This window comes from Nycticebus coucang, chromosome 9, assembly GCF_027406575.1.
Source record: "Nycticebus coucang isolate mNycCou1 chromosome 9, mNycCou1.pri, whole genome shotgun sequence".
NCBI classification, from domain to species: domain Eukaryota; kingdom Metazoa; phylum Chordata; class Mammalia; order Primates; family Lorisidae; genus Nycticebus; species Nycticebus coucang.
Window position 1 is genome coordinate 118,918,352 of NC_069788.1, and position 26,923 is coordinate 118,945,274.

General features: G+C 38.1%; 1 protein-coding gene across 1 annotated transcript in view; it reads left to right on the forward strand.

Annotated features, from left to right (window-relative positions):
- COG6 (component of oligomeric golgi complex 6) overlaps positions 1–26,923 on the forward strand; it is a 123,600-nt gene that overhangs the window by 69,376 nt on the left and 27,301 nt on the right. The window contains exons 14-18 of the mRNA XM_053601702.1: positions 3,285–3,416; positions 4,346–4,513; positions 8,671–8,778; positions 10,232–10,285; positions 20,793–20,872. Of these exons, the coding sequence (XP_053457677.1) occupies positions 3,285–3,416; positions 4,346–4,513; positions 8,671–8,778; positions 10,232–10,285; positions 20,793–20,872 (542 nt within the window). The remainder of the gene's footprint in view (positions 1–3,284; positions 3,417–4,345; positions 4,514–8,670; positions 8,779–10,231; positions 10,286–20,792; positions 20,873–26,923) is intronic.

Sequence of the window (26,923 nt, forward strand, 5' to 3'; positions counted from 1 at the left end):
CCACCAAATAGAAAAAAAATAAAACCCAGCAGTATGTTATAGTGGGGACCTACCAGTAGTGTCCTTCCAAAAGCCAAAGCTAGAAAAACACCCTAGATCCCCAAGGAGATCAAGGCCAGTGCTATAATTTCCCAGCCTCCCAGAGCCTCAAAGTTTGAGGCTCTGTCCCATAAATGGAATACAGATTGATAAAGAATAAAACAGATTTAAAAAAGAAAAAAAATAATAAAAGCATATAAAGAAAGTTGAAAATAAAATTGTGTAAGATGTTAAAAAAAAGTCATGTAGTTTTTATTAGTTGAGAAATTTATATGGGAAAGATAAGAAAAGTAGAAAAAAATTTTACAAAAAGAGAAAAAGGAGAAAAATGGAAAGGAAAGAAGGAATAAGGGGTAGAACACCCATAGTAGAAATTAAGTCCTTATTTTGAAGAAAGTAAAAATGAAAAAATAAAAATACTACAAAACTAGATGAATAAGAAAAAAAAAACTCTACCAAAAAAATTGGAAAAAGGAATATTAGGAGCAAAAAAACTAGGAAAAATTTAGCTGTTACTATTGAAGAAAGAAACAATGAAAAATTAAAAATATAAGAACAAAGCGGATATAGCAAGAAAAATTAAGAAAAAAGCAAAAAAAAAAAAAGAAAAATATGTATGTATATATTGCAGTATATTGTTTGCCTGGACAACAGGTGATATTCTGGAGTTAGGAGAGCTAGTTACAATGTTATGTTTGTAAAAGTTGGGGCTGGCAACCTCTATCTAATTTCTGAGGCAACCCTGTCCCATCTTCCTGATTTATTTGCCCTCAGTCCCCACAGGGTTGGGAGTCTCAAACTCTTGTCAGACTACTTAACAGACACTCTTCAACCTTTCCAATCAATGCTTCTTGGCTTTCCTAGAAAAGTGTGTTTCACCAGCTTGGCACTAGGACTTTGCGGGCTGTTTTTTCTAGGCAGCTCTTCCACAATGGTGGCACCCTGCCAGAGCCGAACATAGAGACCTCAGCTCTGTCTCAGTGGCTCAATCCCAGCCAATGGGTGGGTGAGTGATCACTCACTCACCCAAGCTCTCCAGTGGTAGCTCCAGCAAGTACACAGGTCCAAAAATAAAAAAAACTGGTGCACTAGCCTTCACTGTTGGAAACCGTCCCCAAACTCGCTGGCCTCTGCCAGTATGGAAGCAGTTGCCTCTATGCAGATTCTCCACTGCTCCCAACCTCTTCATTGGCTTCTGGAGTCTCCTGCTGCCTCCCTGCTCCACTGAATCGATGCCTTTGGGCAGTGCACCCTGGAGTCCTTTCTCCCCCATCTCACCACCAGTGGCTACGAAGGAAGTGTATCTAGACCACCATCTTGCTCTGTCTCCTGACATCTCCTATTGCTTTTAAATACCTTTCATGTTAAAAGAATAGTTTGCTGAATATGGAATTCTTGGAGTCTCAGCCCACGAATATGTCATCCAGTGCTTCTTGGACTCCCATGTTTGTTGATGATTATGAAAATGCATTCTTCATAATACGTTACTTCTTTCTTTGAGAATTATCTCTTTGCCTTTATCTTTTGACAGTTTGATTTTGATGAGTCTTGGTGTATGTCTCTTGGAGGGCAGTTAACTTCTTGGAAGTTTATATTAACATTTTCTATAAAATTTGGCAAGTCCTGTGCCGTCATTTCTCCAAATACATTTTCTGCTCCTCTCTGCTCTCTCTGTCTGGAATCCCCGTTACTCTTATATACTTGTTGGTGTTTCGCAGGTTTCCAGCTCTGTCCATTTTCTTTCATTCTTTTTTCTTTCTGTTCCTGTATATTTGACTTGTCTTCAAGTTCACTGATTTCTGCCTGGTCAAATCTGCTGTGAAAGCCCTAGAGTGAATTTTTCTTTACAGTTACTGTGCTTTTCAGCTCTAGAATTTCTATTTAAATGTTATACTGTTTCTGTGAGGTGATAATAAGTGAATAGTTCCAGAGACTCTCCTGGAGTGTTGATTGAAAAATTGAATCCTGGACCTCTAACCTACAACCCAAGCAAGATTTCTGAGATTTGTGTTTGAGAATGTGTAATTTTTTTTTTTTTTTTTTTTTTTTTTAGAGACAGAGTCTCAGTTTATAGCCCCTCAGTAGAGTGCTGTGGCACCATAGCTCACAGCAACCTCCAGCTCTGGGGCTTAGGCGATTCTCTTGCCTCAGCCTCCCCAGTAGCTGGGACTACAGGTGCCCGCCACAATGCCCAGCTATTTTTTGTTGCAGTTTGGCCGGGGCTGGGCTTGAACCTGCCACTCTCGGTATATCAGGTTGGCGCCCTACTCACTGAGCCACAGACATCTGTGAGAATGTATAATGTTTCTTAATTATATTGTAGTTGGGATAATACTAATCTATGGATTGCATTTTTCTTATGACTTGTGCTTAAAAATGAAAAGTAGGCCTTTAAAATACATTATCAAAATACAATTTTATAATTCAAATGAACAGTTTTCTCACTAGTTTTTAGTTTTTAAGAGTACAAAGTGACATTAATTCTAACATAATCTGTCAAACTTTTCTGTTACTTTCTGTGGTGATTAGCTCAAAATAAGCTATTGATAAACTATAGATTTTTAATATGTGAGCCAGTACTTTATATTGATACAGTGTGGGGGGTGCCCTGGCCTGCTGGATTGAGCTGATGGGAGGACCTATCATGCCTTCTGTATCTCTGCCCCTGGGGATGTTGGTCAGGGTGAGCAAAGGAGCCAGTGGGTTGGAAGGTAGGCAGAGGAGGCTGCAGGAGGCTCTAGTAGCTGGAGGGACAGGACAACTGCTGGGGAGGCACCTCTGGGTTGCCACCTCAGGGTGTACCCTAGTATCTCTGTCCCAAGCCCCTTGCACTTGGGGCTGAGTAGGGAAACCCCCATTTCCCAGGCCTGGTCAATTTCATGTATGTTTCCTAGGCCTGGGAATGCACTGATATTTTGCCCTAGAGGAAGGGATTGCATCCATTCATTTGTTAGGCTATATATACAACCCTAGACATAGGACCCAGGGGGAGATTTTTTTCTGACCTAAATTTTTCCCTCTACCAGAAGCTCTGGTGCTTTTTCTGTGTTCTTTTCTGTGAAATAAATCCTTACCACTGATCTGTGGTCCATGCATTCATTATTTGAATCCCAGAGACCAAGGACCTACTGAAGAAGAAATTCCGGTAACAATATCTTTTACATAACTATACTGTGAACTGACATATATACATTGATACTTAGTGGAAAAATAGAAACAGTGGATAAACCATTTCTTTATTTTAGGTTGAACTCCCACCACCTGATCTTGGGCCGAGTTCTGCACTAAATCAGACACTTACGTTGCTGCGTGAAGTTTTGGCATCTCATGATTCCTCAGTTGTACCATTAGATGCTCGTCAAGCTGATTTTGTGCAGGTAGTTTGCAAATTTATTTTTATTAACTATTTTTTGCCCTTTTGTTGTACATTCTCTTTGAATTCCAGCATTTTATTTTAACCCATGTATTTTGTCAATCCCTTTCTTATTGTTTGTTTTCCTTCAAATATTAAAACCATTTTTCTTAATTTAAAAAATATTGATTCAGCTGGGCACGGTGGCTCATGCCTGTAATCCTAGCACTGGGAGAGGCTAAGGCGGGAGGATTGCTTGAGCTCAGGAATTTGAGGCTTGTCTGAGAAAGACTGAGACCCCTCCAACTCATGAAAAAAGTGGAAAAACTCAGCTGGATGTCACAGTGAGCGCCTGTAATCCCAGCGGCTTTGGAGGCTGAGGCAGCAGAATGCCCACTGCCTGATCTGAAGTTGCAGTGAGCTATGATGCCTTTGCATTCTGCTCAGGGCATAGGGTAGAGCTCTCTCTTGACAAAAAAAATAAAATAAAAATTGATTCAGTGATGTTCTGTTCCTTTTTTTTTTTTTTTTTTTTTGAGACAGAGTCTTACTTTGTTGCCCTTGGTAGAGTGCCTTTGCATCATTGCTCACAGCAACCTCGAACTCTTGGGTCAAGTGATTCTCTTGCCTCAGCCTTCCAGGTAGCTTGGGACGACAGGCACCCACCACAACTCCCGGCTATTTTTCAGAGAGAGGGTCTCGTTCTTGCTCAGGCTGGTTTCAAACTCCTGAGCTCAGGCAATCCATCTGCCTCAGCCTTCCAAAGTGCTGGGATTACAGGTGTGAGCCACTGTGCCCAGTGCCCTGATGTCTACTTCTTAAACTGTGCGATTTAATCATTTAATCTTTGGCTTATGTACTTCTATAAGTTGGCACCCTTCCAGTTAGTTTGGCATTAGTTTTGGAGTGTCATTAACCCAGAAATAAATTATTCATTTTATTTTACATTCATAGGTTTTGTCATGTGTCTTGGATCCTCTTCTCCAGATGTGTACTGTATCAGCCAGCAATTTAGGCACAGCTGACATGGCCACATTCATGGTCAATTCCCTATATATGATGAAGACAACGCTAGCTCTATTTGAATTCACTGACAGGCGTCTGGAAATGCTACAATTTCAGGTAAATTTTTCTACAAAATGATTGTTCAGGGTGGTGGAATCTTATATAGCTTTAAGTTCTGGCTTGATTAATTTTAATGGCTTAATTTCTATAAATCCCTTGATATAGTCTAATGGGAGGACACACACATTCCCTAGTTTAGTTTTCAGCTTTGAAGAAACCAAAATTTGTTATGGAATAATCCAGATCACAATATGTGATGGTACAGTGAAGCTTTTCTGATTAATATGAAGTTATTCTGTATGGTGATTTTAGTTTCTGAACTGTGAATAATATGCTGTAATTTTCAAGCTTTGTAGCTTGCCCAGAATGTCTTATAGAGGACAGATAAATTTTTATCTGGGTAAGCCAGTGTTAAGCAAATTGTTATACCAGTCACTCTAGCCCTATAAACCAAATGGTATCACTGAAGAGTGTATATCAGAAAAAAAAAAAAAAAAAGTGTATATTATGGCTACAACAAAGCCATTTGTAAAATTTACCAGATACTTGGGTTCTAATTTTAAATAGTGATTTTTTTTGAATAGTATTATGTTTAAAAAAAAACACCTCCATGGCTGAGCGTGATGGCTCACGCCTGTAATCTTAACACTCTGAGAGGCAGAGGTGGGTGGATTGCTTGAGCTTATGAGTTCAAGACCAGCCTGAGCAAAAGCAAGACTTTGTCTCTACTAAAAATAGAAAAAAAAAAAACAAAAAATGAGGCAGGAGGCCTGCTTGAGCCCGAATTGGAGATTGCTGTGGGCTATGATGCCACAACACTCTACCCAGGGTGACAGCTTGAAACTCTGTCTCAAAAAAAAAAAAAAAAAAAAAAGCCCTCTGAGGCTTAGCGCCTGTGCTCAGTGGTTAGGGCACCAGCCACATACACTGGAACTGGCGGGTTCGAATCCAGCCCAGGCTTGACAAACAACGATGACAACTACAACCAAAAAAACCGCTGGACATTGTGGCAGGCATGTTTCGTCCCAGCTATTTGGGAGGCTGAGGCAAGAGAATGGCTTAAGCCCAAGAGTTTGAGGTTGCTGTGAGCAACAGCACTCTACTGAGGGTGACAGAAACAAACAAATAAATAAACAAGCCTCTGAGTGTTCTGTGCTGTCAGAAGTATATAAACAATTTGACAGTGGGTATAGTAAAACCTCACTTGTTAAGTTTTGGCTTTTTCTGAGGAATGAGTTTTAGTATATGAAAATTTATGGTACTTTATAGTTTCTAATTCTTTTTTTAAAAAAGAAATATGTCAGAGTTATCCACATTCATGATTTAAAGTCACAAAGTTCCACAGAATTTGTTATGAAGCCCCACGATACACCATTCTCTATACCCCAGCATTTCTCTCTTTTTTCTTTCTCTGCAGTACAATCTCTTTTAATTCTTATGGTTGTTTCTTTTTTGGTATTTATATTTGTAACTCTAAATGGTTATGTATATATTTCTAGTTACAGACTTTTTTAGTCTTAGGTCTAATGTGTTGAATTTGCACTCTGGATGATAGAAATTTATTTCTACACACACACACAGAGGAAAATAGCCATAGTTAGAGATTTCCAACCTCTCAGTGTAGCTCAGTTATAATTTTTGGTTAGACTAATATTATGTTAAACAATTATGACTGTGTAAGTGCTATTGAGCCATGTAATGAAAAATGATTGATTTTCCTTTCTTGGATCACTTTGGTTATCTCTGGAATTAACATCATTTTCCTTAAAAAATCTTATTTTTTTCTGGTATTTGTCATTAATTCAAGCCCAAATCTCAGTCATTTGTCTGACTCTTTCCATAAGATGTTTAGACATATTGGCTGATTAATTTCTGTTATTACCAATTATGTACTCTTCTTAAATGATTTATAGTTATTTTATGCATGATACAAAGTTCCTTGTGTGTTCAATTGAGTTTATTAATTTATTCAAGTTCTCTATATCCTTGCTTAATTTTTACCCCCATTGATGTGTCAGCTGTACTTTTCCTGTGTATTTCAACATTTTCTCCAAAAATCTCCTCAGCTAGATTTTTATTACTCTTGGTGGCATTTCCATAGATATTTTATCAGTAGATAATTCAGGTTCCCTTTTCATCACCTTCCACTATCAGTTTTCTTGCTACACTTCCGAACCCCACTGTCAGTCTGTGGTGATTCTAAGAAGACAAGCCCCGGTGCAGCCTGTACTTGCATTGTGTTTGTTCATGTGTTCATGGCCAAGGCTAGTTATGTGGAGCAGCCCAGATCTGTGTGAGAGCAGACGAGACAAGGCGATGGCTACTAGAAGGCATGGGTCATTGTGGTCTTCCCAAGTAATAATTTACCTTTTTGAGTAAAAGATTCTTGACCTTTTTTTCTTTTTTAATCTTCCCACTCTTATTTAGCTTCTAGTATTTAAAAAGTCAAAAAGTCCAAGTTAGTCTGATTCTCTCCCTCTCTGTTTTTTTTTTCTTTTTTTTTATCCATCCATCTGGAAACTTACAAGGGTTTTTCTTTGAATTCAGATATTTCCCCAGGGTATTTTTAGATATGTGTCTCTTTTCATTATTTCCATCATGGACTGTGGAGAGCCATTATAATTTGAAGATTCATACTTTTCTTTTGCTCAATAAAGTTTTCTATTTTTTAATCATCACTTCTCCATGTATTATTTTTTATATTCTGAGGTTGGTTTTATCTCATGGATCTGTCCTCTAATTTCTTTTAAATCTTGTTAACATATTTCCTTGGTATTTCTTCTATGTTACTTTTCTTCCAGACCACTAATTTGGTTTTTAGCAGTAACTCTTCTCTTTTTCACTTTCATTAAGTGTTCACATTTATTTGTTTTTCTTTGCTTTCCAGGAAGTCTGTTAAGTAAGGGCATCTATTATACTTCCTTGGACATTTTCTTTAAATAAAAGTATTTTGTGTCTTTCAATAGTGTTGTCTTAGGAAGAGATATTTACTCTAATTATTCAGATGGGCTTCCTTTTAGCTTAGCACTTAAATCATAAACTTTTTCGGGGCAGGAGCCTTTGGAGTGAGGAGCTAGTGGAGTTGTTTGGACAATGGCAAACATTCAGATGATAACAGTTGTCAGTGCACTTTACCATAGGCACAGAAGCTGGTAAAACTGGGGAAACTTCCTGGTGAGGAATAGAAGGAAGACCTCCAGACTACCAGGATTGTACTGGCAAAAATAAGGGAGGAACAGGCTTTTTCCCATGAGGAAATGCACAAATCTAACCCATCACGCTAGTCCCTTCCTGTGGCTTTTGCCTCCGTTAGCATTCTGTGGTTTCCCCACTAATAGCACAAATCTGGGGATCACATACTATTCAGATTTGTTAGACCACATCTTCTGAGGCAGTTCCTGAATCTGAAATCTTTAACCAGAGTTCCACTGGGCCCTCAGTTCTACCTCATTTGTCAGAGACCTGCTTTATCCTCAGGAGAATTTCTTGCTTTAGCCTCAGTGGGATTTCCTCCAGGCTTCTTCAGATTTGATTTGTTAACTCAGTCCAGCAAGTTGGGAGGGTGAAGTTCAGGAGGTTAGGAACATCAGGCCGTTCTCTTCCCAGAATTCTTTTTTTTTTTGTAGAGACAGAGTTTCACTTTATTGCCCTCGGTAGAGTGCCGTGGCGTCACACGGCTCACAGCAACCTCCAACTCCTGGGCTTAGGCGATTCTCCTGCCTCAGCCTCCCGAGTAGCTGGGACTACAGGCGCCCGCCACAACGCCCGGCTATTTTTCTGTTGCAGTTTGGCCGGGGCTGGGTTTGAACCCGCCACCCTCGGCATATGGGGCCAGCGCCCTGCTCACTGAGCCACAGGCGCTGCTCCCAGAATTCTTTTTAAGTATTTTATATTATTTTTATTTATTATCAGATATATGTATGTGTGTGTGCGCACGCACTTTGCTTTTTATTAGCTTTTAAGAGAGCTGAGAGGGAGCCCAAATTTTGTGGCTGGTGGCTAATCCTGGAATCCCCTTTGGTTTTCATTTTAAATAAGACTTTCTCTCCCTTTTGGAGGAGGACTTTGTTTCTGGGAGAAGAGAAAGCCTGTGCCTTGTTATCTGTATCACTCCAAGGAACAAATTCATGATGAAGAGCTAAGCAGGGTAGTTTACTTTTACCCTATCACTATTACTCCTTTTAAAAAATGTTTTCTATTTTGTTTTATTTTAGATTGAAGCACATTTGGACACCCTTATAAATGAGCAGGCATCTTATGTTTTAAGTAGGATAGGCTTGAGTTATATCTATACGACTGTACAGCAACATAAACCTGAACAGGTAAGCACATAGATATTCCTAATTCTAAAATATGCCCATTTAGAGTATGGCTTCTAGAGCTGGACTCTGGATTGGAATCTTGGCTCTACCAATTATTAGCTTTGTTTTCCTGAGAAAGTGACGTATTTGTCTGTGTCTTGTTTCTGCATCTGTAGCTTGAGAATGATGATAGTATTTGTGTCAGAGGCTGTTCTGAAGATGAAGTAGACATATAGTTCTTAGATGACTGCCTGAGATATAGTAGAATGCCCAAAAATATTAACTATGCTCTTTGCTACAAGTAGTTTTTGTTAAAAGTAATGAAAATATACAAAAACTAGTATTATGTATAAAGGATATTTATACTAGTACATTTTTCAGAGTCCTATATCACTATTTGTTGAATTCATAGATTACCATATTAATTGCCAAATTAATTAACAAAGTCATCCTTTTTTAATTTAGCAAGTTATGGCCCATTTCTTTGGAAAGTTAATCTCTTCTGGGGGCAGGATATGATTTTGTTAAATTATACAACCCTAGTAGAAGTAGACAAAGGAGTGGTAGAAAATCATGTAAGCTGTCTTTCTTTAAGAAGCAAAAAACTGAGGCTGAGGCAAGAGAATCGCTTAAGCCCAGGAGTTGGAGGTTGCTGTGAGCTGTGTGAGGCCACGGCACTCTACTGAGGGCCATAAAGTGAGACTCTGTCTCTACAAAAAAAAAAAAAGAAGCAAAAAACTTTTTTGTAGAGACAGTTTCACTTTATTGCCCTCGGTAGAGTGCCGTGGCCTCACACAGCTCACAGCAACCTCTAACTCTTGGGCTTACGTGATTCTCTTGCCTCAGCCTCCCGAGCAGCTGGGACTACAGGCGCCCGCCACAACGCCTGGCTATTTTTTTTTTGTTGTTGTTGCAGTTTGGCCGGGGCTGGGTTTGAACCCGCCACCCTCAGCATATGGGGCCGGTGCCCTGCTCACTGAGCCACAGGCGCCGCCCAGAAGCAAAAACTTTCTGAAATGACACTAATAGGAATATACATTAAAGCAAAAAGCTTTCACAAATCACAACTTGCCAATTTTGTTGTTGCTAAAATAGTAACCAAATTTCTACCAGTAGAAACCAATTCTACTACCTTTTTGTACTTCCTGAAATTATCAAAGTGAATCTCTTCATGCCTCCCTGTCTCTGCATCTTCTAAGTACTTCATTGCCCTCTTTTTCTTGGATATGAATAAATCTGAAGCATCTGATATTTCCATGGCTAATAATATGGAATAATATGTGCTTCTTAATCCTACCAATAAATCAAAGTTTTTTAAATCTTACTGAGCTTGAAGAGTTGACACTTGAGTTATTTGGAAATAAGCTAAATGATTTTCCATATTTGGGCAGTTCACTAATGGACTGTATTCCATAAGGGAAATGAAATGTCTGTCTCCTCTTTCACACATATTTTTTGTTTGTTTTTTTAACAGGGTGCCTTAGCTAATATGCCCAACCTAGATTCTGTGGCACTGAAGGCTGCAATGGTAAGTGCATGATAAAGCATTTTGATTTAGATTTCTGTATGGAACATTGGTCTTCATTTCTTGCTGTGTGGAAATTTTGTCCTGGGTGATAATTTCTTTTTTTTCTTTTTTTTATTAAATCATAACTGTATACATTGATATGATCATGGGGCATCATACACTTGCTTCATAGACCATTTGACACATTTTCATCACAATGGTTAACATAGCCTTCCTGGCATTATTTCAGGTACTGTGTCAAAACATTTACATTCTACATTTACAAAGTTTCGCAAATACTCTTGTAAGATGCACCACAGGTATGATCCCACCAATCCTCCTCCCTCTACCCACCCCCTCTCCCTCCCCTCCCTTTCCCACTTCCCCCTATTGTTAAGTTGTAGCTGGGTTATAGCTTTCATGTGAGAGTCCCAAATTAGTTTCATAGTAGGGCTGAGTACATTGGGTACTTTTTCTTCCATTCTTGAGATACTTTACTAAGAAGAATATGTTGCAGCTCCATCCATGTAAACATGAAAGAGGTAAAGTCTCCATCCTTCTTTAAGGCTGCATAATATTCCATGGTGTACATATACCACAATTTATTAATCCATTCGTGGATCGATGGGCACTTGGGTTTTTTCCATGACATAGCAATTATGAATTGGGCTGCAATAAACATTCTGGTACAAATATCTTTGTTATGTTGTGATTTTTGATCTTCTGGGTATATGCCCAGCAGAGGAATTACAGGATTGAATGGCAGATCTATTTTTAGATCTCTGAGTGTTCTCCATATATCTTTCCAAAAGGAATGTATTAATTTGCATTCCCACCAGTAGTGCAAAAGTGTTCCCTTTTCTCCACATCCACGCCAACATTTCTGTTCTTGAGATTTTGTGATATAGGCTATTCTCACTGGAGTTAGATGATATCTCAAAGTAGTTTTGATTTGCATTTCTCTGATGATTAAAGATGATGAGCATTTTTTCATATGTCTGAAGGCCGTGCACCTGTCTTCTTCAGAGAAGTTTCTCTTCAAATCCCTTGCCCAGCCTGCAATGGGATCCCTTGTTTTCTTGCTGATGCGTTTGAGTTCTCTGTGGATTCTGGTTATTAAACCTTTGTCAGAGATATACCCTGCAAATATCTTCTCCCATTCTGAGGGCTGTTTGCTTGCTTTACTTACTGTGTTCTTGGCTGTGCAGAAGCTTTTTAGTTTGATCAAGTCCCAGTAGTATATTTTTGAAGCTGCTTCAATTGCCTGGGGGGTCCTCATAAAATATTCACCCAGACCAATTTCTTCAAGGGTTTTCCCTGCACTCTCCTCCAGTATTTTGATAGTTTCATGTCTTAAGTTTAAATTTTTAATCCAATGAGAGTCTATCTTAGTTAATGGTGAAAAGTGTGGGTCCAATTTCAGTCTTCTGCAGCCAGTTCACCCAGCACCATTTGTTAAATAGGGAATCTTTTCCCCACTGAATGTTTTTAATTGGCTTGTCAAAGATCAAATAACGGTAAGTACCTGGATTCATCTCTTGGTTCTCTATTCTGTTCCAGATATCTACTTCTCTGTTTTTGTGCCAATACCATGCTGTTTTGATCACTACCGATTTGTAGTAAAGTCTGAGGTCTGGTAGCATGATTCCTCCTGTTTTGTTTTTATTTCTGAGTAATGTCTTGGCTATTCGAGGTTTTTTCTGATTCCATATAAAACGAAGTATTGTTTTTTCAAGATCTTTAAAGTATGACAGTGGAGCTTTAATAGGGAGTGCGTTGTAATTATATATTGCTTTGGGTAGTATGGACTTTTTAACAATGTTGATTCTTCCCAACCATGAGCATGGTTTGTTTTTCCATTTGTTAATATTTTCAGCTATTTCTTTTCTTAGAGTTTCATAGTTCTCTTATATAGAGATCTTTCACGTCTTTTGTTAGGTAAATTCCCAAATATTTCATCTTCTTTGGCACTACTGTGAATGGGATAGAGTCCTTAACTGCTCTTTCAACTTGACTGTTGTTGGTGTATATAAAGGCTACCGATTTATGGATGTTCATTTTGTAACCTGAGACGCTGCTGTATTCCTTGATCACTTCTAGGAGTTTTGTAGTAGAGTCCCTAGTGTTTTCCAGATACACAATCATATCATCTGCGAAGAGGGAAAGTTTGATCTCTTCTGACCCTATATGGATACCCTTGATCGCCTTTTCTTCCCTAATTGCGGTGACTAAAACTTCCATTACAATGTTGAAAAGCAATGGAGACAATGGGCAGCCTTGTCTGGTTCCTGATCTGAGTGGAAATGATTCCAATTTAACTCCATTCAATATGATATTGGCTGTGGGTTTGCTGTAGATGGCCTCTATCAGTTTAAGAAAAGTCCCTTCTAGACCAATTTTCTTGAGTGTTCTGATCATGAAAGGATGCTGGATATTATCAAAAGCTTTTTCTGCATCAATTGAGAGAATCATATGGTCTTTGTTTTTTAATTTGTTTATGTGCTGAATTACATTTATAGATTCACGTATATTGAACCAGCCTTGAGAACCTGGGGTAAAACCAACTTGGTCATGATGTATAATTTGTTTGATGTGTTGCTGGATTCTGTTTGTTAGGATCTTGTTAAATATTTTTGCATCTATATTCATTAGTGATATTGCTCTATAATTTTCTTTTCTTGTTGGGTCTTTTCCTGGTTTGGGGATCAGGGTGATGTTTGCTTCATAGAACGTGTTGGGTAGTCTTCCTTCTTTTTCTACCTTTTGGAACAGGTTCAGTAACATAGGTACTAATTCCTCTTTAAAGGTTTGGTAGAATTCTGATGTGAAGCCATCTGGTCCCGGGCTTTTCTTTTTAGGGAGGTTTTGTATAGTTGATGCTATTTCTGAACTTGATATGGGCCTGTTCAACATTTCCACTTGATTCTGGCTAAGTCTTGGAAGGTGATGTGCTTCCAAGTAACGGTCAATTTCCTTCAGATTTTCATATTTCTGAGAATAAAGTTTCTTGTAATATTTATTAAGAATTTTTTGGATTTCTGAGGAGTCTGTTGTTTTCGTCTTTGTTGTTTCTGATTGATGATATTAGAGATTTTACTCTTTTTTTTCTGATTAGGTTGGCCAGAGGTTTATCTATTATTGACCTTTTCAAAAAACCAGCTTTTTGATTTATTGATTTGTTGTATAATTGTTTTGTTTTCAATTTCATTTAATTCTGCTCTAATTTTGGTAATTTCTTTTCTTCTACTGGGTTTGGGGTTGGAATGTTCTTCCTTTTCCAGTTGCTTGAGATGTCCCATTAAGTTGTTAACTTCTTCTCTTTCCGTTCTCTTGAGGAAGGCTTGCAGTGCTATAAATTTCCCTCTTAGAACTGCCTTTGCGGTGTCCCAGAGGTTCTGATAGTTTGTGTCTTCATTGTCGTTGTGTTCCAAAAAATTGGCGATTTCTTTCTTAATCTCATCTCTGACCCAGCTATCATTCAGCATAAGGTTATTTAACTTCCATGTTTTCGTATGAGTATGCAGATTCCTGTTGTTACTGAATTCAAGTTTTATTCCATGATGGTCCGAGAAGATGCAAGGAATAATTTCTATTCCTTTACATTTACTGAGGTTAGACTTGTGACCTAAAATGTGGTCAATTTTGGAGTAAGTTCCGTGGGCTGATGAGAAGTATGTGTATTCAGTTTTGTTGGGATGACATGTTCTGTAGATGTCTGCTAAATCTAAATATTGGATGGTTAGGTTTAAATCTAAGATTTCTTTGCTCAGCTTCTTTCTGGAGGATCGATCCAACACTGCCAAAGGAGTATTGAAATCTCCGACGATTATGGAGCTGGAGGAAATCAAGTTACTTATGTCTGTTAGAGCTTCTCTTATAAATTGAGGTGCATTCTGGTTGGGTGCATAGGTATTAATAATTGAGATCTCATCATATTGAGTATTACCCCTAACAAATATGAAGTGACCATTCTTGTCCTTCCTTATTTTTGATGGTTTAAAGCCTACTGTATCTGCAAATAAAATTGCAACACCTGCTTTTTTCTGATTACCATTTGCCTGAAATATGGACGACCATCCTTTCACCCTGAGTCTGTATTTGTCTTTTAAGTTAAGATGTGACTCTTGTATGCAACAGATATCTGACCTGAGTTTTTGTATCCAGTCAGCTAACCTATGCCTCTTTAGAGGACAGTTTAAGCCGTTCACATTAATGGAGAGTATTGATAAGTCTGGTGGAATTTTGGGTATGAAGTTTTTCAAAGGTCCAGTGGACATTTTTAATCCTTTTGCCAGTGTGAAAGTTGGAGTTTGATCTGAAGTTTCTGAGTGAGTTTACTTTTGTGGTATAGGATTGGGTTGGTCCTTGTGGAGGATAGGTCTGAGAATATCCTGAAGAGCTGGTTTACTTATGGCAAATTTTTTCAACATATGAATGTCATTGAAGTATTTAATTTCTCCATCATAGATGAAACTCAGTTTAGCTGGATACAAGATCCTGGGTTGAAAGTTATTTTGCTTTAGGAGATTAAAAGTCGATGACCACCCTGTTCTGGCTTGAAAAGTTTCAGCAGAGAGATCTGCAGTTATTCTAATATTCTTTCCTCTGTGCGTAATGGTTTTTGCCGGGCTGCTTTGAGAATATTATGATATGCCTGGGGGATGACTTATTGGGGTTGAATCGTGCTGGGGTTCTGACGCTGTCTGCTGTCTGAATTTCAGATTCTCTAGGCATGTCTGGAAAATTTTCTTTCATAATTTCATGTAGAAGGGCCTCTGTGCCCTTCGAGGCCACTTCATCATTCTCAGAAATCCCAATTATTCGTATATTGCTTTTCTTCGAATTATCTGAGAGTTCTCTGAGTGAGTGATCCTTTTTTGCTCTCCATTTCTCTTCCTCTTTGAGAGTTTGGGAGCGTTCAAAGGCTTTATCTTCGATGTCAGAAGTCCTTTCTTCTGCTTGCTCCATTCTGTTACTGAGGGATTCTTCTGTATTTTTCATATCTTTGAGGGCTGCAAATTCTTGCTTCAGTATGTCTAAGTCTTTGGTGGTTTTGTCTTTAAATTCGTTAAATTCTTGAGACAACTTTTGAATTTCTCCTCGAATTCCTAATTCCATTTTATTAATCTTGTCTGCAATCCAAATTCTGAATTCGATTTCTGACATCTCAGCCAGTTGTTTATGAATGGGATCTTCAATTACATCTGCTGTATCTTTTCTTGGGGGGGTTGATCTATTCTGGTTATTCATGTTACCAGAGTTTTTCCGCTGATTCCGCCCCGTGGTTATTTTACTCCCTTTGATTTTTCCCCTGGGGCTTTATTGAGGGCCTGTACAGTGTTGTGGCCTGAGAAACTGGGGCCCTGTCTTGTGTGGTGGGGCTAAGTGGTTCTGTCTTGTTTTCAGCTGGTTTCTGTTATATCCTATTGTAACATTGAATGGGCTTGAAGTCTGGTTTGAAGTCTCAGCTGTGTGGAAGAACCAGCAATTAAGTCACCCCGCCCGCCCACCTCTGGCACCAATTTGAAAAGGAAAAGGAAAATCAAACCTTCCTACAACTGCATTCCCAGGGCACCGCCTGAAAAGTCCTCAGTCTATTAGTTCAGTTCAAAAGGTCCAAATCGATTGTCTCAATCGGCACCTGTCTCGGGTGGGAGAGTTCAAGAGGTCTCTGGGAACTGGATCACAGGGGTCTGGTGACTCCTCTGATATGGCTTACTCCAGTGCTACGTGGAGTCAGGAGGAGCCACCTAGCAAATAGATCAGTCTGGGAAGGTTGATGCCTCCTTCCCCACTTTGCCCCTCCGTCGGACCCAGTCACTGGTATCTCTGCAGATGGCTAACCCAGTTGCCTGTAGTGAACAGATACTCCAGGGGTTTGTTCCTGCCTGAATTGCAAGGAAGTCTGCCAGGCCCCTGCAGTCTGCTGCTATCTAGCAGGAGGAGATGGGGCCTGACGTCTTTGAGTGCTTGATGCAGGTGGTGGGAGGGAGGTGTTCACTCAGGCTTAGCCCCGTCCCTGATTGATGTTGCTAACAAAACAGAACAGACAACTTTGCGGGGTTCTGTCTCTGTTTCTGCTAAAATCACCTACAGAAGATGGGATGTTCTGAGTTCAAACGTGTTTGCTGCTGGAGGTTTGTGTCCGATTACCTCTCTGAGTCGGCCCTGCCCTGGAAGCTTCCCAGGTTTGTGAGCAGTGTCAGGCAAATCCTTTGCTCACTGGTGGCCTCCTCTGGTTGTCCAGGTAGACAGGGGGTGTGGCTTCAGAATATCCAGAAGTGAGCCGTTTTGCTTTTGTTTGCGTCCTTGTGATCACAGCTTGCCTCAGCGGTGTTGATGTGCGTTCTTCAACCTTCTCTCTTGGTGCGGCTCAAATCCTGTCCCTTAACTCTCCTTCTGGATGGGAGCCTCTGTGGAAAGCTGGCTTCAGTCAGCCATCTTGTCTCCCCTCCTATAAGAGGGTCTTTATCTATCAAATGCAAGCAGTGTAACCTAATTCTTCATACCTTCGATGAATCCCAAACAATAAAAATATATAAATAATAAAATTACCTCAAAATAAAGACTTCAGCACTTAAAAATAAAGAGGTAGAATGTACCAATAATTAGACTTTAGAAAAGTATATCTAATAGTTTAGTTTTCCTATGCATGTAAATTAACCATCAAAAATCTTTCATTGTTTGTTGTTACTTTAAATAAGGTTTTCAGTAGTACATTTCCAAGTGAAGCAGTGGAAAATGCATTATGTTGATCCAAATCTCAGATTAAAGTGTCCAGTTTAAACTACTGATCATATCATCAGGGCACCACCACTTAACAGGTGGCCACTTAATTAAATTACAGTCACTGAATGGACAGTTGTTTCCAAAGTTTAGCTATCAGAATAAATGCTAAATGCACAGTCTTCAGAATTAACTTCCCATTTTTAGGTACTTCATGGTATACCTGGTATTTATTTACATCTGATCCAAGTAGCTTCTGCCATTTCTGGGTCTCCTGTAGTAGGGGAATGATTTGTGACTCTCTCTTCACCAGGTTTTCTTCAAAGCTGGCCTTTTGGGTCTTCAGCGAGGCTCCAGAGTCACCCCCAAGCCGCGCCCGCTGAGGTGGAAGTCCCTGGGTGATAATTTCTATCTCTTGATATGCTGGAGTCACATTGGGTCCAATAATGATGTGTTCCTTTGATAGAGCAAGTTCTGACCAGGACTTACATTTGCAGCAGTATTCCATCATACCTGGATAGTCTCTTCATTATTATATAGGATATCTTCATTTTCAGAGTTTGTTCCCAACTTACTAGAGAAATAGGAATGGCAGACATGAAGAGGTTAGGCTATGTATATATTAATAGCCTTGATACTACCTTGGTCTTTAGTTCATAGTACTTCTTTCTGAGTTGATAGCTGAAATTGGATTCCAGTCCTGCAACAGTATATTACTCTTGAGTGTGAGACTCACTGAAGTTCTGCCTTGTTACCTTCTTTATAAGTAACAAGCTTGTACTTTCCTTTCTACATGAGTACCACTTATGGAGCATGGTTTTGTGTTTTAAATGTACTCTGTGCATATATATATGCTCATTTATTTATGATATTTAAGTCAAGTAACTCTGTCCCTCATAGGAGTGACCCTTAGGAAGCTTTATAAAAGTAGTACCAGTCATAGTAAAAAATAGCAGTCATTAACATTTACTGAGTGTGACATGTGTTTTTCACATATTAACTCTTTAATCCTCGTGGCAACTCCATTTAACTCAGGTAGTCGGTTCTCAGAGCCTATGAGCTGAATTGTATTAACTACTGTGAGTTTACTCACGTGCCCTCACTACCACAATGGTTTGATTTTCATAAATAGTTCGCTAGGATGGTTTTCTTTTTTTTTTTCTTTCTTTTTTTTTTTTTTGTAGAGACAGAGTCTCACTTTATGGCCCTCGGTAGAGTGCCGTGGCCTCACACAGCTCACAGCAACCTCCAACTCCTGGGCTCAAGCGATTCTCTTGCCTCAGCCTCCCGAGTAGCTGGGACCACAGGCGCCCGCCACAACGCCCGGCTATTTTTTTTGGTTGCAGTTTGGCCGGGGCTGGGTTTGAACCCGCCACCCTCGGCATATGGGGCCGGCGCCCTACCGACTGAGCCACAGGCGCCGCCCAGGATGGTTTTCTTTTATTTATTTATTTATGTTTTATTGTTGGGGATTCATTGAGGGTATAATAAGCCAGGTTACACTGATTGCATTTGTTAGGTGAAGTCCCTCTTGCAATCATGTCTTGCCCCCAGAAGGTGTGGCACGCACCAAGGCCCCGCCCCACCATCCTTCCCTCTCTCTGCTCTTCTTTTCCCCATCCATCCCTCCTTCTTTCTCTCTCTGCTCTCCCCTTCCCCCACCCCAACCATGACCTTAATTGTCGTTAATTGTCCTCATATCAAAATTGAGTACATAGATTCATGCTTCTCCATTCTTGTGATGCTTTACTAAGAATAATGTCTTCCACTTCCATCCAGGTTAATATGAAGGATATAAAGTCTCCATTTTTTTTTAATAGCTGAATAGGATTCCATGGTATACATATACCACAGCTTGTTAATCCATTCCTGGGTTGGTGGGCATTTAATTTAGGCTGTTTCCACATTTTGGCGATTGTAAATTGAGCTGCAATAAACAGTCTAGTACAAGTGTCCTTATGATAAAAGGATTTTTTCCCTTCTGGGTAGATGCCCAGTAATGGGATTGCAGGATCAAATGGGAAGTCTAGCTTGAGTGCTTTGAGGTTTCTCCATACTTCCTTCCAGAAAGCTTGTAGTAGTTTGCAGTCCCACCAGCAATGTAAAAGTGTTCCCTTCTCTCCACATCCATGCCAGCATCTGCAGTTTTGAGATTTTGTGATGTGGGCCATTCTCGCTGGGGTTAGATGGTATCTCAGAAAAAAAATGTTCATCATCCCTAGGATGGTTTTCTTGATGCCAGGGCTTTCCTCTCCTCTTCCAGAACCAAATTTAACTGAAAATAAAGGGGTAGTAGGCCCACGAGATTGCTAACAAGTACAAAGAAGGAGGCACAGTTGACTGTATTAATATTAGAAAAGGTAGAGTTTAAAAGCACTAAATAGGATGAATAAGGAGCATTATGCCATGATAAAAGACATTACATAGAAGTAAGAGTCATCACTTCTATGTATCAGACAAAAACTGTGACAGTGAAACCTGAAGAAATGCAAAGAAAATTAGACATTAAAAAATAATAAAAATAAATGAATAAATTGAGATTCATTTAAAAAAGAAATAAGTTTCTGAGGAAGGTGTGTGTGTGTGTGTGTGTGTGTGTGTGTGTGTGTGTGTATATTTAATACTATATAGTAATACCCCTTGAGGGTTTTTACCTCCCCATTCCCCCAAATGAAGAATTATGTTCACAAACAAATTAGTGACGTTAGTTAGTACTCAATAAATGTGTTTATCTTTTACCTGTTTATCCTTCTGTTATAATACATATCAGTCATAACTCATAAAATATTTTTAAACCCATCAAAAATTCTTAACTGTGGGCTGGTCTTAGTTTTAAAACAATTAAATTGATATGTAATGTCTCTAAAGAAATAAAATCTCTAAGTCTTTGAAAATAAAATGAGTTTTATATGTGGTCCGTGGTTTGACATACAACTTCTGTCACCTCCATCTGGAGGCCTCTAAGGCCCTTTGGCATATTCAGAACTGACTTGGCTGCCCCATCCCTAACCACATCCTCTTCTAGGTATTCTTCACTCAGAAAGCAACAAGAACATTTACTTCTTCATGATTTCAACAATTGTTAACCAAGTTTCTGCTATTTTCTAAGCATCGTGCTAAAATTGGGATGAAAATAGATATAGTCAAGTAAAGTATACAGCTATTACCCACCTAAGTAAATGGATCAAGAATACAGTTATTCCATAAGTGGTTAGAAAGAAGAATGCAGTTATATATTATGTGATACTGTTAATTAGTTTGTGTAGATCTGATCTGGGAGTCAGCCCCTTTGTCTTATCAGTAACCAAGTCGTGATGGTTTTGCACTGACTTCTTCAAATATCTCCACTCTGTCACTTTGCCTGCCTTTGTAGTCTAAAAATGCTACAGGAGCTGCCTAATTGCTGTCCTTGCCTCTGCTCTTGCAGTCTTCTTTTCTCTTTGTAATAACCAGATTTACCTTCTTAAATTTAATTCAGTTTACCCCTCCAATTAACTTTAGGGGTTTACTGGAGTTACTGAGTTTACTTTTTGTTAATATTATTACTTAAAAGCTTGGTGAGTGAGACTGAAATGAATGGCATGGATTAAGTAAGTATTGCAAACACTAACTGTATTAAAAAGTTGGTAATTTTAGAGTTTTAGTTAGAATGTTTAAGAAATAATCATTTGAATACAATGATCTAGTTATTTGAAATGCAAAATTTTTTTCTTAGGATTTTATCCCTAAAAGAGAAAGTTATATGTGAGATGTTTGTTAGCAAAGATATGTAATTTATGTTTGGCATTTCTGTTTCATTTAGGTTCAGTTTGATCGTTACCTGTCAGCCCCAGACAACATGTTAATGCCACAGCTAAACTTTCTTCTAAGTGCCACAGTGAAGTAAGTATTTTTGGTCTTAAGTAGTTGGTAAAGGTTCATCTATTTTTAAATATCAAGTACAGTTTTTGGAAAAAATTAATTTTGAAGAATAAGAGATTTACCATTGAAGATCTATAATTCTGGATCTTTTTTTCTGCCTCAGCACCCCAAGGAATCTGACCTGACCTTGCCTGTACTTAATTCCTTACCTGTTATCATTCCAAAAATCTCTTAAGTAGTAAATAATTTTTTAAATTATTTTGATTATAATTGGAGCTATATAGTCGTAAGCCTTGTTCCTTCAGGATAACAGACATACGAAAATGACTTTGAATATATTACTGAAGATCCAGAATGTGTTCATTATGTAATGCACATGAAATATTTTACAGATGATTTTGCACCTAAGTGGTTTTCTGTGGATATATTATAAATAATAAAATTGTTCAATATCATTTATCAGAAATGTGTTCAGCATGAAGAACCATATGTTAAAATATCAGAATATTACAATTAGAATAAACTGAGAGATCATACATGTATAATTTGACCCCCTTGATTTTAAGAAAAATATTGACAAAATTGTCTACAAATAGGAAATTAGGCAATGTTATTTATACATTTATTTTTTCTTTACATTCAGCCAATAGTGTAGAAATTTGCTTTCACTGTAAATGGCACTGGAGTTAAAGTTGAAAATATATTTGTACTGTCTTTCATGGAGCTTACAGGTCAATTTAATGTGTGAACAAATATTTATATTAAAAAATACAGGCCAGTTGCATTGGCTCACACCTGTAATACCAGCACTCTGAGAGGCCAGAGATGAGTGCGCTGGAGTTCAGGCATTCAAGACAAGCCTGAGCAAGAACTAGACCCTGTCTCTACTAAAAATAAGAAGAAAAAAAAAAAAACACAAGTAAACCCACAACTAACTGTGCATTGTGGCAGGCACCTGTAGTCCCAGCTTCTTGGGGGGTTGAAGCAAGAGGTTGCTTGTGCCCAAGAGTTTGAGGTTGCTGTTGAGCTATGAAGCCACGGCCTCATAGGTACCAGGGCAACATTGAGACTCTGCCTCCAAAAAAAAAAAAAATAATAATAATACAGTGAGGAAAGAAATGTTGAACTTGAGGAAAATACTTAACAGATCTAAAAGGATGGAGTATTACAGAGGTGATACAGTTATTTTCTGTTGTTGTTCTGGAATGTAGAACTATAACAAAAAATAGAGCAAGGAGGCAGAATTTAGCTCACCACGCAGAAGAAATTGATATTAGTTAGAATTGTCTGGAAATGGGTAAACCTTCCTCTTACCTCCCCCCACATGCACAGAGTCAGGAACTTCCTATCTTAGGTGAGTAGTTAGTGTAAATGAATTTAATGTATTTAGCAACTTTTATATTTATTATCCTAAAACGTAGCATGCTGTCTGCAGAACGTAAATTCTAAAGACCTGAGAGATTATAAAAGTAACTATTATACCATGGCTCAAGCAGTGTGTGCTTCTTAAATTATTAAGTTTGAAACCAAATACCTATGATTTTTTTGATGTAACCGTGCTTCAGTATTTAATACTTGAATGTGACAATGTTTGAGGTCTCATTACATATGAAACATACTATTACACTTTTCATAATAAAATGAGGAGAATTTTTTTTTATTATTAAATCATAGCTGTGTACATTAATGCGATCATGGGGCACCATACATTAGTTTTATATACCATTTGACATATTTTCATCACACTGGTTAACATAGCCTTCCCGGCATTTTCTTAGTTATTGTGTTAAGACATTTATATTCTACATTTAGTAAGTTTCACATGTACCCTTGTAAGATGCACTGTAGGTGTGATCCCACCAATCACCTTCCCTCCGCCCATCCTCCCCCTTCTCCTCCCCTCCCTTTCCCCCTTCCCCATATTCTTAGCTTATAACTGGCTTATAGCTTTCATATGAAAGCCATAAATTAGTTTCATAGTAGGGCTGAGTACGTTGGATACTTTTTCTTCCATTCTTGAGATACTTTACTAAGAAGAATATGTTCCAGCTCCATCCATGTAAACACAAAAGAGGTAAAGTCTCCATCTTTCTTTAAGGCTGCATAATATTCCATGGTGTACATATGCCACAATTTATTAATCCATTCGTGGATCGATGGGCACTTGGGCGTTTTCCATGACTTAGCAATTATGAATTGGGCTGCAATAAACATTCTGGTACAAATACCTTTGTTATAATGTGATTTTTGGTCTGGGTATATACCTAATAGAAGAATTATAGGATTGAATGGCAGGTCTATTTTTAGATCTCTAAGTGTTCTCCAAACATCTTTCCAAAAGGAATGTATTAATTTGCATTCCCACCAGCAGTGTAGAAATGTTCCCTTTTCTCCACATTGATGCCAACATCTCTGGTCTTGGGATTTTGCAATATGGGCTAATCTTACTGGAGTTAGATGATATCTCAAAGTAGTTTTGATTTGCATTTCTCTGATGATTAAGGATGATGAGCATTTTTTGTATGTTTGTAGGCCTTGCGCCTGTCTTCTTCAGAGAAGTTTCTCTTCAAGTCCCTTGCCCAGCTTACGATGGGATCACTTGTTCTTTCCTGCTATATGTTTAAGTTCTCTGTGGATTCTGGTTATTAAACCTTTGTAGGAGACATGACCTGCAAATATCTTCTCCCATTCTGAGGGCTGTCTGCTTGCTTTACTTACTGTGTTCTTGGCTGTGCAGAAGCTTTTTAGTTTGATTAGGTCCCAGTAGTGTATTTTTGAAGCTGCTTCAATTGCCCGGGAGGTCCTCCTCATAAAATATTCACCCAAACTGATTTCTTGAAGAGTTTTCCCTGCACTTTCTTTTAGTATTTTTATAGTTTCATGTCTTAAGTTTAATCTTTAATCCAGTGGGAGTCTTAGTTAATGATGAAAGGTGTGGGTCCAGTTTCAGTCTTCTGCAGGTCGCCAGCCAGTTCAAGCAGCACCATTTGTTAAATAGGGAATCTTTTCCCCACTGAATGTCAAAGATCAAATAATGGTCAGTAGCTGGGTACATCTCTTGGTTCTCTATTCTGTTCCATATGTCTACCTCTCTGTTTTTGTGCCAATACCACACTGTTTTGATCACTATCGATTTATAGTGTAGTCTGAGGTCTGATAGCATGATTCCTCCTGCTTTGTTTTTATTTCTGAGTAATGTCTTGGCTATTCGAGGTTTTTTCTGATTCCATATAAAACGAAGTATTATTTTTTCAAGATCTTTAAAGTATGACAGTGGAGCTTTAATAGGGATTGCATTAAAATTGTATATGGCTTTGGGTAGTATGGACATTTTAACAATGTTGATTCTTCCCAGCCATGAGCATGGTATGTTTTTCCATTCGTTAACATTTTCAGCTATTTCTTTTCTTAGAGTTTCATAGTTCTCTTTATAGAGAACTTTCACGTCTTTTGTTAGATAAATTCCCAAATATTTCATCTTCTTTGGCACTACTGTGAATGGGATAGAGTCCTTAACTGTTTTTTCAACTTGACTATTGTTGGTATATATAAAGGCTACGGATTTATAAATGTTGATTTTGTAACCCGAGACGCTGCTGTATTCTTTGATCACTTCTAAGAGTTTTGTAGTAGAATCCCTGGTGTTTTCCAGATATACAATTATATCATTTGCGAAGAGTGAAAGTTTGATCTCTTCTGACCCTATATGGATACCCTTAATTGCTTTTTCTTCCCTAATTGCTGTGGCTAAAACTTCCATTACAATGTTAAAGAGCAATGGAGACAATGGGCAGCCTTGTCTGGTTCCTGATCTGAGTGGAAATAATTTCAATTTAACTCCATTCAATATGATATTGGCTGTGGGTTTGCTGTAGATGGCCTCTATTAATTTAAGAAATGTCCCTTCTATAGCAATTTTCTTGAGTGTTCGGATCATGAAGGGATGTTAGATATTATCAAAAGCTTTTCTGCGTCAATTGAGAGAATCATATGGTCTTTGTTTTTTAATTTGCTTATGTGCTGAATTATATTTACAGATTTACATATATTGAACTAGCCTTGACACCCTGGGATAAAACCGCCTTGGTCATGATGTATAATTTGTTTGATGTGTTGCTGGATTCTGTTTGTTAGTGTCTTGTTGAATATTTTTGCATCTATATTCATTAGTGATATTGGTCTATAATTTTCTTTTGTTGAGTCTTTTCCTGGTTTGGGGATCAGGATGACGTTTGCTTCATAGAACGTGTTGGGTAGTCTTCTTTCTTTTTCTATATTTTGGAACAGGTTGAGTAATATAGGTACTAGTTCCTCTTTAATGAGTTGGTAGAATTCTGGCGTGAAGCCATCTGGTTCCGGGCTTTTCTGTTTAGGGAGATTTTGTATGGTTGATGCTATTTCAGAACTTAATATGGGTCTGTTCAACATTTCCACTTGATTCTGGCTAAGTCTTGGAAGGTGATGTGCTTCCAAATATTGGTCAATTTCCTTCAGATTATCCTATTTCTGAGAAGAAAGTTTTTTATAATATTCACTAAGGATTTTTTTAATTTCTGAGGAGCCTGTTATTTCATCTTTGTCATTTCTGATTGATGAAATTAAAGATTTTACTCTTTTTTCCTGGTTAGGTTAGCGAAAGGTTTATCTATTTTATTGGAATTTTCAAAAAACAAACTTTTTGATTCATTGATCTGTTGTATAATCCTTTTGTTTTCAATTTCATTTAATTCTGCTCTAATTTTGGTTATTTCTTTTCTTCTACTGGGTTTGGGGTTGAAATGTTCTTTCTTTTCCAGTTACTTGAGATGTCCCATTAGGTTGTTAACTTCTTTTCTTTCTGTTCTCTGGAGAAAGGCTTGCAGTGGTATAAATTTTCCTCTTAAGACTGCCTTTGCGGTATCCCAGAAGTTGTGATAATTTGTGTCTTCATTGTCATTTTGTTCCAGAAATTTGGTAATTTCCTTTTTAATCTCATCTGTGACCCAGCTATCATTCAGTATAAGATTATTTAACTTCCATGTTTTTGTATGAGTATGCAGATTCTTGTTGTTACCGAGTTCAACTTTTATTCCATGGTGGTCCGAGAAGATGCAAGGAGTAATTTCTATTCCTTTAAATTTACTGAGGTTAGACTTGTGACCTAAGATGTGATCGATTTTGGAGTATGTTTTGTGGACTGATGAGAAGTATGTGTATTCAGTTTTGTTGGGATGAAATGTTCTGTAGATGTCTGTTAAATCGAAATGTTGGATGTTAGGTTTAAATCTAAATTTTCTTTGCTCAGCTTCTTATTGGAGGATTTATCCAACACTGCCAAAGGAATGTTAAAATCTCCGACTATTATGGAGCTGGAGGAAATTAAGTTGCTCATGTCTGTTAGAGTTTCTCTTATAAATTGAGGCGCATTCTGGTTGAGTGCATAAATATTAATAATGGAAATCTCATTATATTGAGTATTACCCTTACCAAATATGAAGTGACCATTCTTATCTTTCCTTACTTTTGTTGGTATAAAGCCTATTGTGTCTGCAAATAGAATTGCAACACCTGCTTTTTTTCTGATTTCCATTTGCTTGAAATATAGACAACCATCCTTTCACCCTGAGTCTGTATTTTTCTTTTAAGGTAAGATGAGATTCTTGTATGTAGTAGATATCTGTCCTGAGTTTTTGTATCTAGTCAGCCAACTGGTGCCTCTTTAGAGGACAGTTTAAGCCATTCACATTAATGGAGAATATTGATAACTCGTAAAATTTTGGCTATCGAGTTTTTGAAAGTCTATTGGACATTTTTAATCCTTTTGCCAGTGTGGAAGTTGGAGTTTGATCAAAAGTTTCTGAGTGAGTTTAATTTTGTGGTAGAGGATTGTGCTGCTCATTATGGAAGATAGATCTGAGAATATCCTGAAGAGCTGGTTTAGTTATGGCAAATTTCTTCAACATGTGAATGTCATTAAAGTATTTAATTTCTCCATCATAAATGAAACTCAGTTTAGCTGGATTCAGGATCCTGGGTTAAAAGTTGTTTTGTTTTAGGAGATTAAAAGTCAATGACCACCCTCTTTTGGCTTGA